The sequence below is a fragment of the Dreissena polymorpha genome, chromosome 15 (assembly GCF_020536995.1).
Source record: "Dreissena polymorpha isolate Duluth1 chromosome 15, UMN_Dpol_1.0, whole genome shotgun sequence".
NCBI lineage: Eukaryota > Metazoa > Mollusca > Bivalvia > Myida > Dreissenidae > Dreissena > Dreissena polymorpha.
In genome coordinates, this window is record NC_068369.1 from 13252414 (window position 1) to 13269986 (window position 17573).

The 17573-nt window shown below is 35.8% G+C and overlaps 1 protein-coding gene across 3 annotated transcripts; it reads right to left on the reverse strand.

The window, feature by feature from the left end:
• Nucleotides 1–3728: 3728 nt before the first annotated feature.
• LOC127860742 (tetraspanin-1-like) lies at nt 3729–16168 on the reverse strand. 3 transcript variants are annotated; one of them, XM_052399018.1, is made up of 9 exons: nt 16013–16168; nt 15001–15093; nt 11559–11673; nt 10259–10410; nt 9843–9917; nt 9369–9473; nt 6270–6476; nt 5814–5900; nt 3729–4295 (listed from the first exon to the last, which is right to left on the reverse strand). In XM_052399018.1, the coding sequence occupies exons 2-9, from the start codon at nt 15058–15060 to the stop codon at nt 4230–4232; spliced, it is 867 nt and encodes a 288-aa protein (XP_052254978.1). In that variant the 5' UTR covers nt 15061–15093; nt 16013–16168; the 3' UTR covers nt 3729–4229. The 3 variants fall into 3 exon arrangements, with proteins under 3 accessions (XP_052254978.1, XP_052254981.1, XP_052254979.1); XM_052399021.1 differs by lacking the exon at nt 16013–16168 and adding an exon at nt 15891–15952; XM_052399019.1 differs by lacking the exon at nt 16013–16168 and adding an exon at nt 15562–15773.
• Nucleotides 16169–17573: the final 1405 nt, after the last annotated feature.

The window sequence follows — 17573 nt, forward strand, 5'->3', positions numbered from 1 at the left end:
ATAGTGCCAATGCTGTTCAATAAAACGCTTCAACAAAGTGCACATTTAGTGGTGTCTAACCCCGAACGGTCCATATACAAAAAATTGTGACAGGTCCATTTACTCTTAGGTTTCTTTATCGCATTTTACAGACTGAAACCGGTCATATAGATATAGAAGGACCAATATCTCTGAGGTGTAATATTGATCAATATATCTCAAATTTATTTCATAAACAACTATCAAAGTATATAAAAAATTAATATGATTTTGAATTATTATTAATTTAATGTTGACAAAATCATTGATATATATTTAAGAAAAAGGGCAGAGAAATTCAGCTGTGATTATTACATTCATACATAGACGTCGACATGTGTATTCATATAATATTAAAATAGCATAACATATAAAAGAGTGATTTTTTTTGTTTTCCCCTTTTCCAAAAAACTACGCGTTTTTCCCCTTCGGATGGGCCCCGCCACCTGTCTTGTGAAAAAAACAATTAATGTTTTATGTTTGACTGAAAGGAAGATTGAGAGAAGGGTTCTTATTGGGTTGTTAGTTCACGCTTTTCTTCCTTCCCCGCCAAATTCCTTCGTCCCTCACAACCCTTGATAACTTTCACAAGTTAAGATGGCATAAATTAACTTAGAGATCTAGTGCTCTTTATAATTACTTAAAAGGATAATTATATTTATTAATTAACCAGACATTGTGGAAAGCAATTTTATATTATTCTTTATATTATTGATGTATAAATAAACTTAATGGGACGCGCTGCAGAAAACAATACAAATACATGTATTGTTTTTCTGCGGCGCGTCCCATTAAGTTTAATTGTGATATTGATATGTGTAATCTTTGTATTGTGTGTAAATGTTAGATTGTTTTATATATTTCTAAATTAATGTTATATCTTTTTAGGCCCGTTTCATACGGAACAATTTCGAACTTATGCCAGGACTGTGTTGCTCTTAAAAAGCACACCTGTGACACTAATAAAAAATGTGTAACCTGTTGCCAAAAAAGTAGTGATTGTTTAGTTATGAAATGAATATCCATTTGGGATCGGGTTCGTTTGACGACCTTTTTTACATACCAGAAAAAAACTGATTTCAACTGTGCTTTAGGTACTTTAACGGAACGCGTGCACTTTCGGTAACTCTAGTAACCCCTGCAATGCATATAAACTAAAGGTTAAAGGGATCTTTTCACGGTTTGGTAAATTGACAAAATTGAAAAAAGTTGTTTCAGATTCGCAAATTTTCGTTTTAGTTATGATATTTGTGAGGAAACAGTATTACTGAACATTAACCATAGTCCAATATAGCCATTATATGTATCTTTTGACGATTTGAAAACCTAAAAATTATAAAGCGTTGCAACGCGAAACGATTGAATAATTTCGAGAGTTCTGTTGTTGTCGTTTAAATTTACGAAACTACGAAAATTGCTTATATAAGGTATAAAATACTTAAACTGTGTATACCCGGCGGAATAGCCGAGAGGGCTCATGCGTTTTTACTTCAGACTAACTCCAGGACTCCGGGAATCACTGGTTTGAGCCCTGGAACCGGCTACTTTTTTTCCATTTTTTAATTTTATTCTTGATTTTTTACTGGAGCTTTTAAGATCCAATGTTTACATTGATCAATATAAAGCATTTAATGGCAAACTTCAAAATATGCCAAAATCTGTGAAAAGGCCCCTTTTAATTGTAGAACGTCAACGGAAGTTTTGGGTTATCGTCCACATTTATCTTTGAAAAGTCTAAGATAAGAGTGTTGATGATAAATATTTATCTGAGCCTATAATAGTAAAGATATGGGAATGAATTTATCCCCTTCTTTACATACTAAATAGTAGTTCTTTTGGCTTGATTTTATTAATCATTTGACATTTTATGCGAACATACAAACAGCACTTCCTGGTAAAGCCTTAAAGGCAAAACCATGTTAAAAATATCTTACGTGTGTCTATAAACTGGAATTCAATCAACCCAATACATGTTTAAAAACATGATGCCTGTCACAAATGACATCAAATTATGTGCTGTGTGGAGAAATGTTCAAAACGAATGTTCAAAACGAAACATATCTGATAAGAAATTGTTTTGGGTGGAAGTGGTGAAATGACGATTTGAGCAAAGAGAAAGAAAAGGTTCAAATGCACTGATTGTCACTTTAACTATTTTTCTAAATGAAATTGATGTTTTAGTGTAGAAATGCTTCAAATTTGTTATGTTTATTGAGAAAAAAACACGTTATGCATCAATTCAAATATGTATTGAACATATGCCATAAATATGCGAGGATAGGGTTAGGGTTATATATGAATATTTGTCATATATAATCGAGGAGATAAGGCTTGATTATTTCAAGGGACCTTTTCACAGATTTTTGCATGTTTTTGAGTTTGTATTTAAATGCTTTCAATTAATAAATGTAAACCTCGGAACTAAAGTGTTCCATAATAAAGCAAACTGAACCCCAAGAGTTATCCACACCCAGGCTCGAACCAGTGAACCTTGGAGTAACAGTCTAGCGCATAAACCACTCGACGATCAGTGCTCACAAGGTACAAGCTGTACTTTATAGCTTATACCAGCAATCCTCGTAATGTCACAAAATAAAACAATACCATCAGAACTTTTCAAATTATGCAATTATTATGATTATGATTATTATTACTATTATTATTATTATTATAATTATTATTATTATTATTATTATTATTATTATCATGATTATTATCATTATAATTATTATTAGTAGTAGTAATAGTATTATTATTATTATTATTATTATTATTATTATTATTTCTATTACTATTCTTATATTTATTTATTAATTTATTTATTATTATTTTTATTATAACTCTTATTGCTATCATTATTTTTATTATTATTATTATTATTATTATTATTATTTTCTAATATTATTTCTAATATTATTATTATTATTATTATTATTATACTTTCTTCATGGCGCATTATATACACCTGTGATGTCTTTTACCAGTTAATCCATTAATAGGCAATAGCGATTAATTGCGTTTAAAAAAGCACACACAATCTTATGACTAACGAGCTCTACTCTGGGAACCGAGGCTTAATGCATGTGCGTAAAGTGGGATCCCAGATTATCCTGTTTTGTTCGCATAGGCTTTTTTCCGCTGTTTTGATATTTTACGTTTAAAGGACGTCTCTTCTTAGCGAAAATCCAGTTAAGGCGAAATGTCACGTTCCTGACGAGCATTATTAAGCGGCCTTTTCACAGATGTTGGCATGTTTAGAAGTTTGTCATGAAATGCTTTATATAAATGTAAACATTGGATCTAAAAGCTCCAGTAAAAAAAACATATCGTGTTATTTCTTAAAATTTGACGCGACGGAATTCTGCGTTGACAAGTCTTTGAGCAATTATTTGACCCAGCATTTGTAAAAATATTGCAAAATATGTACATTTCCAGAAAGGCAATTCATTTCTGCGTTGAATAAGACCATGTTCATGAAAATCGCTGCACAATTTATGAAGTTATTGCTGTACAAATATATAGTTGATAGTGTTCGAAATGCGTTATTTTTCCAGATAAGTTGATTTTTCGTTAAAATTCTATTATTTTTCATTCAAAATGATGTTTTTACTAGTTTATATCATAGCCACACGATAACCACATGTGTGTTAATGATCTATAAAAAGTTTTACATTCAATACCATAATACATATATCGAGAACGAAAATACATTTGCTTTACTATACGTTTGTTTATTTGTAGCTCATGTAACATAAGAAACATATAATAATTAAGATTAACAATTAAGACATCGATCCTTTTTCACGTTCAACAAATCACACCAAATACACTTTCGCGCTCTATTGCATATTCATAGATGCTTATTTCCCAGCACCGAAAGTCTGGTGTTGTTGTTTGTTTTATAAATACAGGGTTTGTAGTATTTGTTTAAAAATACCACATTTAAAAAGATTAAGAACTGTCTTTCTTGTCTAAAGATAATACAGAATTTGGTCCAAAATGTGTATTATGAAACTCAATTCAATGTATCAACCTTTGTTGTATATATGCTGATGAACAAGTAACAGTTATATATCACAATAAAGTCCAGCTTTAAAACACACACGCTTAAATAACAACATCAACAATAAAAGAAAAATATGATAACAATAACATTATTATAGATACGCCAGTTGCGTGTCCTCTGCGCATGTCTAGATCAGTACGCAGGTCTAGACCAGTCCGCCTTTGATGCCTCTGTCCTTGAAGATCAGGATTGCGAAGATGATCATCGCGAGCTGAATGAAACAACATTATTTGTATGTAGCAAGGATATATTAGGTTACTAGTATTTATATTATATTTTGAGCGATTCTCACAGTCGCCATGCGTCGTGTGGCGGTGCATTGGAAAATACATATTGTAAGACGCGACCGCCGAATGAAATATGATAATTTGTGTACTTTGACATGGTGTTGCTCAACTAAAAGGCCAAATTTTAAAGCTTACCTGGCACGCCAAACAGTTGCCAATGACTGACCACAAAGCTTACCTGACACGCCCAACAGATGCCGATGACTGACTACAAAGCTTACCTGGCACGCCCAACAGATGCCAATGACTGACCACAAAGCTTACCTGGCACGCCCAACAGTTGCCAATGACTGACCACAAAGCTTACCTGCACGCCCAACAGATGCCAATGACTGACCACAAAGCTTGCCTGGCACGCCCGACAGATGCCAATGACTGACCACAAAGCTTACCTGGCACGCCCAACAGTTGCCAATGACTGACCACAAAGCTTACCTGGCACGCCCAACAGATGCCGATGACTGACCACAAAGCTTACCTGGCACGCCCAACAGATACCGATTGCTGGCTACAAAGCTTACCTGGCACGCCCGACAGTTGCCAATGACTGACCACAAAGCTTACTTGGCACGCCCAACAGATGCCAATGGCTGACCACAAAGCTTACGTGGCAGGCCCAACAGATGCCGATGGCTGACGACAGAGCTTACCCGGCACACCCAATGAAAGCCAATCGCTGACCACAAAGCTTACCTGGCACGCCCAACAGATGCCGATGGCTGACGACAGAGCTTACCCGGCACACCGAATGAAAGCCAATGGCTGACCACAAAGCTTACCTGGCACGCCCAACAGATGTCGATGGATGACCACAAAGCTTTCTTGACACGCCCAACAGATACCAATGGCTGACCACAAAGCTTACCTGACACGCCCAGAAGATGCCTATGACTGATAACAAAGCTTACCTGACACGCCCAACAGATGCCGATGACTGATCACAAAGCTTACCTGACACGCCCAACAGATGCCGATGACTGATCACAAAGCTTACCTGACACGCCCAACAGGTGCCGATGACTGACCACAGAGCTTACCTGACACGCCCAACAGATGCCAATTACTGACAACAAAGCTTACTTGACACACCCAACAGATGCTGATGGCTGGCCACAAAGCTTACCTGACACACCCAACAGATGCCAATGGCTGACCACAAAGCTTACCTGACACACCCAACAGATGCCGATGGCTGACCACAAAGCTTACCTGGCACACCCAACAGATACCGATGGCTGACCACAAAGCTTACCTGGCACGCCCAACAGATGTCAATGGCTGACCAGTTGCCAATGACTGACCACAAAGCTTACCTGACACGCCCAACAGATGCCAATGACTGACCACAAAGCTTGCCTGACACGCCCAACAGATGTCTATGGCTGGCTACAAAGCTTACCTGGCAGGCCCAACAAATGTCAATGGCTGACTACAAAGCTTACCTGACACGCCCAACAGATGCCGATTGCTGACCAGTACTTTTCCTGCTGCAGTGTCACTAGTTTCTCCCAGACACGATCTACGCAGTTCTGGAGTGGATGAAGTCATATTTTGACATTCCGAATGTAAGGCATTCCGAATTATCGGTTTAATTAGTTTCATTGTTTGTGTTATTTATCTGTATTTGTTAATTGTTTGATGATTATTATACAATTAAGTCTTAATAAATTTATCATAAAACAAGAAATATATTAATATTATAACCACAGAAACAATATTGAACAGAAATAATTGTGACCATAGGCTTTCTTTATTTTCAGCAAGCGATCAATTGCTTTCATCAATAAACGTTGGTAAAACACGACAATAGGAGTTTGTGTTCCTAAAATTATATTTTCGAAAATATGTTTTGATACTTCATCGTTGATTTTTTTACTATAGAATGAACGCTTGCTTACATTGTTATAGTTCGATTTTGCTGCTATTTCGCCGACTGCATCATAACTGGTATCAGTCGAGTCCCCGGCACACTCTTTAACCTCTGCATCTGTACTCGGCAAGGATTTACAGCATGCGATTGGCGTCAGGACGTTCGCTTCCTTGCTGGTTTTCCACGCTGTGTTATCGTTGAAATCCGTGTAGGCCCCAGCACCACAACAGTCAAACTAAATAAAAATAATAATTCAAATAAATTCGAATCTCTTTCTGGGAAAACGGGGCTTAATGCATGTGCATAAAGTTTCGTCCACGAATAGCCTGTGAAGTTCACACAGGCTAATCAGGGACAACACTTTTCCCCTAAACTTGATTTTCGCTAAGAAGACGCTGTATATAAACGAAAACTATAATACCAGTGGAAAGTGTCTTCCCTAATTAACATGTGCAGATTGTACATGCTAATTTGGGACGATGCTTTACGCACATTTATGAAGACCGGTTTTCCAAAAGTGGGCTCAATTCTGAAAAAATAATATGAGCCACGTTCTGAGAAAACTGGGCTTAATGCATGCGCTTTAAGTGTCGTCACAGATAAGCCTGTGCAGTCCGCACAGGCTAACCAGGGACGACGCTTTCCGCTGTTATGGTATTTTTCGTTTAAAGAAAGGAAATCTAGTTTAAGCGGGAAGTTTCGTCCCTGATTAGCCTGTGCGAACTGTCATATTAGCATAATATGTGTATTCAAATATAGTTGCGCATCCATATACCTTATATAACATATGGTTTCATTCAAGTTTATTACAATTTTTTTGATTTTTTAAATCAATTAATTCAAGAGATTTGGAATTAATTGAATTATTATCTGCTCCCGAAACCGGTCGTGAGTAATCTGATATATGACAGATGTGTTTGTGTTTATTGAAATAAACACAATCAAATACAAATAAAACAGACAAAAAAACATGCAACTTCTCATTACAATTGCAATGGCTTTTCTAAGTAAATATTTCACATGCATTATACTTTACAAATCTATCCACGATTCAACCCCTCCGCATATTGGCGACCTTATACGATTTGTTACAAACACATAATTTTAAGTTAATATTGATAGCAAATAGCGATATCAAGCAATTCAAACGCATGATATAAATTTTCTGAAAATATCGTTTAAGTTACTCTGGTATGGTGACATTGAATAAAAATAACCAGTCTGTATTCGACATTCTGTAACAAAAGAAACTTTGTTAAACCAATCTTTAGAAGAAATCTATTTCCAATACGCAATACGAAACATTATCTTTACATAATGGTAAACTCGTTTAAGTTTATTTGCTTTAAAGTAATAGGCATTGGCTGCTCTCGTGAAAATGATTCACGTGGACTTCAATATAACCTTAAGTTTTCGAAAAAAAGAGCTTTCGTAACTTCAGACGGAAAAAAGGAAATGTTGTGAGCGTGGTCATTTTAAAGCAAGGTGCCCCTAACGTTTCATTTAATTGTATTATCTCTAGTAATATAGTCAAAAACAAAACTCAGAAAATACCTTAAGGTTATGAGACAAATGAAAAATGAACATAAGAAATTCAAAAACGATTGGATGCATATTCAGACAAACAAAATGGCACTTATGACTAAGAAAAAATGTAAAACCTATATTTTTGTTTTCATAAATGTGTTTTGTTCTGAGAAAACTGGGCTTAATTCATGTGCGTAAAGTGTCGTCCCAGATTAGCCTGTGCAGTTCGCACAGGCTAATCAGGGATGACACTTTCCGCTTTTATGGTATTTTTAGTTTAAAAGAAGTCCCTTCTTACCGAAAATCAAGTTTAATCGGAAAGTGTCGTCCCTGATTAGCCTGTGCGGACTGCACAGGCTAATCTGGGATGACACTTTACGCACATGAATTAAGCCCAGTTTTATCAAAACAAGACACAAATCATCCTTCAATAGCTGAATCTTATAATAGTATTTCAAACCAGTGTTACTTGAACAAATACGTGTATCCCTAACATGTTTCATTTAAAATACCCTCACATTTTATACGCCCCTGTGGTACAAGTGGTTGAGCTCATTTTAATACTCTCACATTTCATACGCCCCTGTGGTACAGTGGTTAAGCTCATGTTAAATACCCTCACATTTCAAACTCCCCTGTGGTACAGTGGTTGAGCTCATTTTAGATACTCTCACATTTCAAACGCACCTGTGGTACAGTGGTTGAGCTCATTTTAAATACCCTCACATTTCATACGCCCCTGTTGTACAGTGGTTGAGCTCATTTTAAATACACTCACATTTCATACGCCCCTGTGGTACAGTGGTTGAGCTCTTTTAAATACCCTCACATTTCATACGCCCCTGTGGTACAGTGGTTGAGCTCATTTTAAATACCCTCCTATTACATACGCCTCCGTGGTACAGTGGATGAGCTCATTTTAAATACCCTCACATTTCATACGCCCCTGTGGTACAGTGGTTGAGCTCATTTTAAATACCCTCACATTTCATACGCCCTTTTGGTACAAGTGGTTGAGCTCATTTTAAATACTCTCACATTTCATACGCCCCTGTGGTACAGTGGTTGAGCTCATTTTAAATACCCTCAAATTCCATACGCCCCCGTGGTACAGTGGTTGAGCTCATTTTAAAAACCCTAAAATTTCATACGCCCCTGTGGTACAGTGGTTGAGCTCATTTTAAATACTCTCACATTTCAACCCCCCCCCCCCCCCCCCTGTGGTACAGTGGTAGAGCTCATTTTAAATACCCTCACATTTCATACGCCACTGTGGTACAGTGGTTGAGCTCATTTTAAATACCCTCACATTTCAAACGCCCCTGTGGTATCGTCATTGAGCTCATTTTAAATACCCTCACATTTCAAACGCCCCTGTGGTACAGTGGTTGAGCTCTAGCTATGGCTCCTAAAGTCCTGGGTTCGAACCCTGCTGATGTCAAACTTTCAACTTTTTTCCTTGCAATTATAATTATGTTAAACTATACCAATTATATAAGGGTTATTAGTGTATTCATTTAAATACATTTACATCCGAGGACATGTACCTATAACCATGTTAATTTCTTAATTCCATTGCAGACCTTTTGCTTGAACGTACCTGTTGCATGGCAAAGTTCCAGACGAGGGTCTCGGTCTCAGTACCTTCCAGTCCACCGTATTTCTTCAAGGAGACTTTCAACCCAGTCGTCATATAGTTCTTTAGCTGAAGATACGAATTCGCATTGAGGCATATATATATTTTTGCCGTTCTCTGTGAAAAGGGGATTTAATGCATGTGCGTAAAGTGTCGTCCCAGATGAGCCTGTGTAGTCCGCACAGGCTAATCAGGGACGAGACTTTCCGCCTAAACTTGATTTTTTCTAGGAAGAGACTTTCTTTAAACAGAAAATATCATAAAGCAGAAAGTGTCGACCCTGATTAGCCTGTGCGGACTGCACAGAGCACCGCTCATTTGTTTAAATTGTTTTATTACACTGAACGCAAAACACAATTTCAGCAACATAAGCATTCAGGTAATTTGATTTGGTTCATAAAGGTGACCTTCACCGGGTAGTAACAAAGTGTGGCTAACCAGTTCCGGTCTGGCGAACACAAGTACCGCCCCTGCAACCTGGACCAACAATATCGCGATGAGAACAATGGCGTACTGGAAAACGGATATAAAAATCATATACGTGCATGAAAGTTAACATTGACTGTATCAGAGAATCGACAACAAAATATAAAATAAGTAAACGTATGTCCATAAAGTAAGAGGCGGTTCCGTAAAGCAGCAATTTTCTTATGCATATATTAATACCATATTTTCATAATACAGCAACGAAAATAATCGCAATACGAATAAAGCGGTTAATACATTATGCCTCTTAAATAGAAAGAAAATTCAATAACTCGAATTAATTTAAAGCTTTGATACCCAAATTAAGTGAATGCTTTTCTATGTAATTCAACTTAGTTTGCAGTAAACAGCTGAAATGGTGATTATACCACAAGAGCCAGGGTGCTGATATTACAGCAGGCGCTGCAGTAGCCGACTATGGCGATGGCCCCGACCACGACGCCGACGACGATCATAGCAATGGCGATAGCCTGTACGACTGTGCCCAACTCAAAATTGTCCGTGTTCAGGTCGACACCACCTTCAAGGCATGAAAATATGAGTATCGTTCGGGGAAAACTGGGCTTAAGGCACGTGCTAAAAAGTGTCGTCCCAGATTAGCTTGTGCAGACCGCCTTACTGGAATTTCGGTTAGAATAGTCTTCCTCTAAACGAAAAATCTCATAAAAACGGAAAGTGTTGCCCACGACTAAGCACATTTTCGTAAGCGCTGTGTGCCAATATAGTTTACACTTATACAATACGCTTGGTACTTGACTTACACGCTTTACCCCAGAGGCATCATCAGTTATATTACATATTACACATATCAAAATTATATGTTTTAGTATTACCATTTAGCTATTTATTACTAATTTCAAAGCGGTTGTGTTTTTTCTAATTTGGTCGAAAAGACGCCAATTTAAATTCTGGTTGTTTAAGTATCTTGGGGCCGTGGCTTTTAACTATCCACGAGTAAATAACGGACATCAGACATTTTGTTTTCCTACACTATATTTTCGAACGGATGGACATTGTGTCTTACATTATATTTCTTAAATTAAATAAAAGTCACGCATCTTTTCTTAAAATCAACAAAAAAGAAGAAATTACACTGGTATAGAGCGTTTTATTAACTGCTAATCACATCCAGTGTTGCTGTTTTGACAATATACAGGTATACAGGCATGAGTTTAAATCAGGTAATTGATATGGTAAAAATGAGTATTCGCTTATCATTCTGCATACAAAGACAAGTTAGAGATTCATTTCGATAAGTAAAATAAACAAGGCGCTGCCACAAACACAACACCGTACAACAGAGATACCGAGTATACTGTAATTACCAAATTCGACCTTATGCCGTTCAGATGCGTGGTTGTTGAAAACGGCATAGGTGTTGTTTAATTCTTACGCATAAACATGTTTATTAGCAGCTAAATTGTAATGCCTTGTATCGGCATTGTGTATAAAACGGTAATATTTCAACAAGTCAACGCCGCTATCCCATAGAGGAGCCGATGTAGTAGGAAACATCCAGTACTATTACATTGTAGTCATGTGCGTCAAACACGGTTGACTATTAGACGGTCGAAACGTTATAATTACGACAGTTGATTGGATGATATAGTTAGCATCGTAAGAATAACGACAGCTGATTGGATGATATAAATAAGCATTTCCACTCACTGAGATCTTTCACGGACTTCGTCAGCTGGTCGAGAACACCTTGGATTTTGTCTTTCACCAAGTTGTGAGCAAACCGGAGTAGAAAGCCGCACACCACCAGGGCAAGGGCGATCATCTGAGAGAAACAATTACGGGGGTACATTATGTATCGGGAATAAACAGATCAAGATGTTACGTTATTTATGGGGAAAACAGTTATAGAGGTTACATTATGAATCTGGGATTAACAGATAATGGGGTAATATTATGTAGAGGTTACATAATGTAATTGGATAAATAGTTATAGAGGTATTACATGTATCTGGACCAAAAAAAACCTTTAGAGGTGACAATTTGTATTTGGGGGACGAAAAGTAATGAAGGTATCTGGAACAAACAGTTATAGAGGTTATATAATGTATCTGGAGCAAACAGTTCTCGTAATCGCATTATGTTTCTGTAACAAACAACTGGAGAGGTTATATTATATATATATATATGGGGCAAACAGTTATAGAGTTTACATTATGTATCTGGAACAAACAGTTATAGAGGATTGAGTTAACATTATAATCTGACAAAAAATAGAGTTTACATCATTTATTTTTGACATATACTTCAACTGATTTAAATGATGAAGTCGCTGAAAGCTCAGTTCGAAAAAGCTACTCAGTGACTACTCTTTTCGCCTAAACTGGATTTTAACTAAAAAGAGACCTCCTTGAAAGAGAGCATTTCATGAAAGCGCAAAGTATCGTCTCTGATAAACCTGTGCAGACTTTACAGGCTAATCCGGGACGACACTTAACGAACACGCATTAAGCTCTTTTTGTCCTATATAGCGGCTTATATTAATATTTCTAACCTTTAGAAACCAATCCCATGATTGCATTAGACCATTAAATCTATTGAAAATTTGTCGAAGTATCTATGAACAAATGTTTAATTCTTCTGCTTATCAATGTGCATCTGTATTTCGTTATTGAAAACGAATGGGGGCTCATTCGCTCACCGTGTAGACCTGTTCGTGTGTTACAGTACCTCGTTTTTTTATTGTCAAACATTGCGCCCATTATTTAACACGTTCAGAGATAAGGGTGTAGACGATTTTGAATCTTTCGGTTTTGTTTTTTAACCATAATCGCATGGGTCAAATTTAACGGTGACATCTTATCGCTTTTCAAAATATGTGACAAATTACAGACTTATCGTAGCGGTAACTTCCTCTAATGGTAACCAGTACCAACAAAAATTGAATAAAATCTGATATGGAATGGTTACGAGTTTATACCGGTTCCATATTACCAATAAAATTAACTTACAACTCACTGAATTTTTCTACAAACATCTTTATGTGTTACATTTTCATTCAATGGTCGATATAGGAAAAAATAATAGAAAAAAGTCACAAAACTAAAACATACTTTTGAATAGAATTTTAATCGATCATTAAGAAGTGGTTTGTTAGAAATTTGTTTTGATCAATTATAAAACCCCAACACCTCCTCGAAACGAAGGCTACTGGTTTCCAAGCCATGTAGTATTAACTGGTAAATCCGTATGGAGTTGAAAACGGAAATGCAGTGAAATCCGTATCAGTGAAATTTGTGTTTTGTTATGTGCCATACTTAATATCATAGCTATAGTGACGCGCTATCACGTACCAGGTAAATAACAGCGCTGACATAGGCCGTGATAATGGCAGCATTTTGCAATAATGAATCGCATTGATTTAAAATTGCTATAATTTGACGAGTTTCGAGGTAAACGTTTCTCATAAAATTGAGCCGAAAACGTCAATTTGTTTGAAATAGGAGCCGACTATGTGTGAACTCATTTACATTAAATACCCTGTAAAGTAAGAGAATGTTGCAACAAATGAATCTTTGTTCTGGTGCATTTTGATAAAAAATTTAAGAATTCAAATAACTGACATGGGACAATGGTGTACGTGAATACGATAAAGGCGAGATTGTTACTTATAATAAACTAAACTTAAAATTAGACACCAAGTATATTGATACTAGTGCCAGGAAATGGACTCGAGAGCGTTTAAAATATGCCTTAGGCTTTCTATGTAATTGAGCTAGAATATATAGGTTTAAACTAAGCTCATAATGTGTGTACTTAACCCATTTATGCCTAGCATCTAGAAAAAAAGGCATTAGCAAACAGCGTAGACTCAGATGAGACGCCGCATAGTGCGGCGTCTCATCTGGGTCTACGCTATTTGCTGAAAGTAATTTCTGTAAGAAAAATTCTAAATATAGAAATAAATATACAAGACATACCTAATTTTGGAAATAAATTGATCTAATTTAGAAGGATGTCAGAGTCCACAAGGCATAAATGGGTTAAAATGAATGATGGCTGTCGCGCGTATAACAAAGAGGATGTACGTAATTGAAATGAAGTACATGTAAATCAATACATATAGATGCAATTTGAAAGTATGCAACATTGTCATTAAATCTATAGCCTAGTAAGCAAGTAATTTAGTTATGTTTTTTAATTTTAAAACCGAAAGTAGGATTTCTATACGTATACGTCCATTTCGACAAACGCGATTATTTTTAAGATTTAAAGCGCAAAAAAGACGGATTTGTACCTTGTAGCCACCAGATATATTGTAATATGGCATAGATAAACTTAAATCTATAGCCTAGTTAGCATGTAATTTATTATTTTTCAAACAGTACCGCATTTAAAACCAAAAGAAAGATAGCTAGACGTATATGTCCATTTCGAGAAACGCAATTATTTGATAAGTTTTAAAGCGCAAAAGAGACGGATTTCTACCTTGTAACCATCAGATATATTCTAATTGGCATAGATCAAATATGCTTCTTATTTTTTCTTAAATTTCTATGACATGTGCTTCATTTCAATGTGTGTGGCTTTAAAGATTTTATCTGTATTCGATATTTATCGTAAATACAATTTTAGAAGGTGTTCGCACCTTCAATACATGGGTTATCGTACTGAAAGATGAAGGTCGTACTCACAAAACAAATGGTGTTCGTATGTATAATAGAAGATGATGTTTTTACAATAAATATAATGTTTGTAAGTACACTACAGATGGTGTTAAGTACTTATGGTGTTCGTAATTGCAGTTTAGAGGGTGTTCGTTATGAAGATTGTGTTCGTTATGAAAATAAGATTCCGTTTCTCTTACAATATACATAGCGTTCGTACTTAAAATGCAAATTGCATTCGTACTTTCAATATAAACAGACTTCGTACTTATACTACCAAATATAATTCGTTCTTACACTATAGATGAAGTTTGAACAAAACAGCTGATGTTCAAACTCACAATAATGATGGCGTTCGTTCTAACGTAAAATATGGTGGTCGTACTTATAATACATATGGTGTTCGCCTTTACAGTACACGCGATGTTCGTACTTAAAATGCAGATAGTGTTCGTATTTGCAATAGAGATATTGCTCGTACTTACAATGAAGATCGTGTTCAAAACGGTCAGGACTATGCGTCCCACAAACGTTAACAATCCCATGACGACGATGGATCACGTGCTAATCCTTTGAATCTGGAATCAAAAATGAAAATACCAAATAAAGTTGTTAATATTACCCAAACCAACAAAAGCTGGTATCTCTTTAACAATCAGCGGTTATTTCGGCGCTGACACTTTCCGTTGAATAATGTTTATATCTGAAACTTCTTAAATATCACGATAAGAAAATTACAATGACACTTTACGTGCCTGTCATGGTAATTGACAACAAAGAAGGTTTAAACAAATTAAAAAACGCGTTCGTTCATTTAAATATTCAGCGTAATTTACACAATTCTCAAACTTCTACATACGTAACAATTTATAACAATGAAAAGAAAATAATGCTATACAACTGAATCAAATTTTTTTTTTAAACGCGTTCGTTAATTAAAATATTGAGAGTTTTGTACTCAATTATTCAAACTTCTAAATACATTACAAGAATACAATCAGCTTACTTTAAAACAATGAAAATAAACGAAAGTTATACAACTGAACCTTTCTTCCTGATTATATTATTCTTTTCTAAATGAATCAATATTGTACTTATTTTCTGTATATATTTTCGCTATTCCAATAACCCGTGACACAAATATAACACTCGAGGGTCAAAATATCGTTTCCAGTATTACGAAAACGCAACACTTTAGTTTGATTAACAGTCTGAATCGGTTAAGTTAGAACAATGGAATCATGAAGTGTAAAAAAACGAAAAGAACGACGAACAATACTAAGTTAAGAGCTAGTGTTAAAAACTCTAAATTAAAATCCAGAAGGTAATGATCCGCACACAGTTTTTTAATGAGAAAATTGTGTAACTGAAATACGTTTGTAGTATCTATAAATCACTTCCTGCTGAATCGTACTTCAAGTGTGAGCTTAAACACATTTTAAAATATCGTTTTGTAAAAAAAAGTAATAAGAAACAGATTTTAAGGTATGCAAATACCTGAAAATGTATATCCCAACGAAGGAAGGCTTTATAATTGCTATAAATAATCGATACCAGAGCGTCGAGCATTAAAATGCAAATCAGATATAACAACCGCTGATATAAACACTCCTTATTATGAATCTTGTAAGCTCAATTTATTCCTAAATAAATATTCTGATTTTGCAATTGATCTTTGTGTTGAACTCGTTAACGTTTTAGTATACAAGTGCATATATTTAAATAGAGGTCGGACACAATTAATGACAAAAAAAGAAATGCAACGTTAAGTGAACGTTTGTTTATTAAAGCAACACTAATAAAATTGAATTTTATAATTAAGTACAGCTAGTGTGATCTTGATTTCTTTGTATTATTTGACATTTACTTTCGCCGGTAGAATTAACTATTTTATATCGGTTGTTCTTAAAGCACAATTGAGCCGTGCTCTGTGAAAAAGGGGTGTAATGCATGTGCGTAAAATGTCGTCACAGATTAGCCAGTGCAGTCCGCAAAAGCTTATCAGGGACGACACTTTCCGCCTAAACTGGATTTTTGCTAAGAAGAGCGTCTGTCAACGAAAAATACCATAACAGCGGAAAGTGTCGTCCCTGATTAGCTTGTGCGGACTGCGCGGGCGAATCTGGGACGGCACTTTACGCACATGCATTAAACGCAATTTTCACTGAGCACGGATCATCTATATGTAAACAAAAGTCCGGATAGGAATGCAACGTGTCAGACAATCCTTAAACTAGGCCTTAAAGCGCATGCCTTAAATTTGGAAAACAAAATTGTATCGATCAGAGACAAAATGCTCAATTTGGTTTGTATGATTGGAGTAATAAATCAGAATGCGATTTAATTGAATATACACGGTTAATGTCTTATCACCTGAGGGTATTGCAAAAACTTTGACATGATTAGACATATGGCATTACCTTGTTGATGATGATATAATGATACACGCGTCTTTCCTGATGACTGCAAAATACAAAAGGCAAATACCATAACAGCGGAAAGTGTCGTCCCTGATTAGCCTTTTGCGGATTGCACAGGCTAATCTGGGATGACACTTTACGCACATCCACTAAGCCCATTTTTCTCAGAACGAGCCTCATATAATTGCTTCGCGGAGCGATATTCTTCCGCATATCGAATGCAATTGAAATTTGAAATATACCATCACAATGAAATGTAGAAGGGCGATAACTTGTTTCACATAAGGCTCGTTCCTCAATTATTTGCCGTTGAACATATCTCATAAAGCGGTGTGTGTGTATTGTTTAACCCATTTATGCCTAGTTGACTCTCCCATCCTTCTAAATTGGATCAATTTATTTCCAAAATTAGGGATGTCTGTTTGCCAAGGCCTTTTTTCTAGACGCTAGGCTTTAATGGGTTTAGTGTGTGTCAAAGCTCTGTTTGTGAGTATTGTAACAGTTATAATTGTGTTTAGATATATTTTTTAATTCCATCTCTAGAATATGTGCAATTAATTATATTCCTCGTAGGCTAAAACTATTTAAACAAAATTACAAATGTTTTTGTTTATTATTTGTTTAACAAAATCACTTTT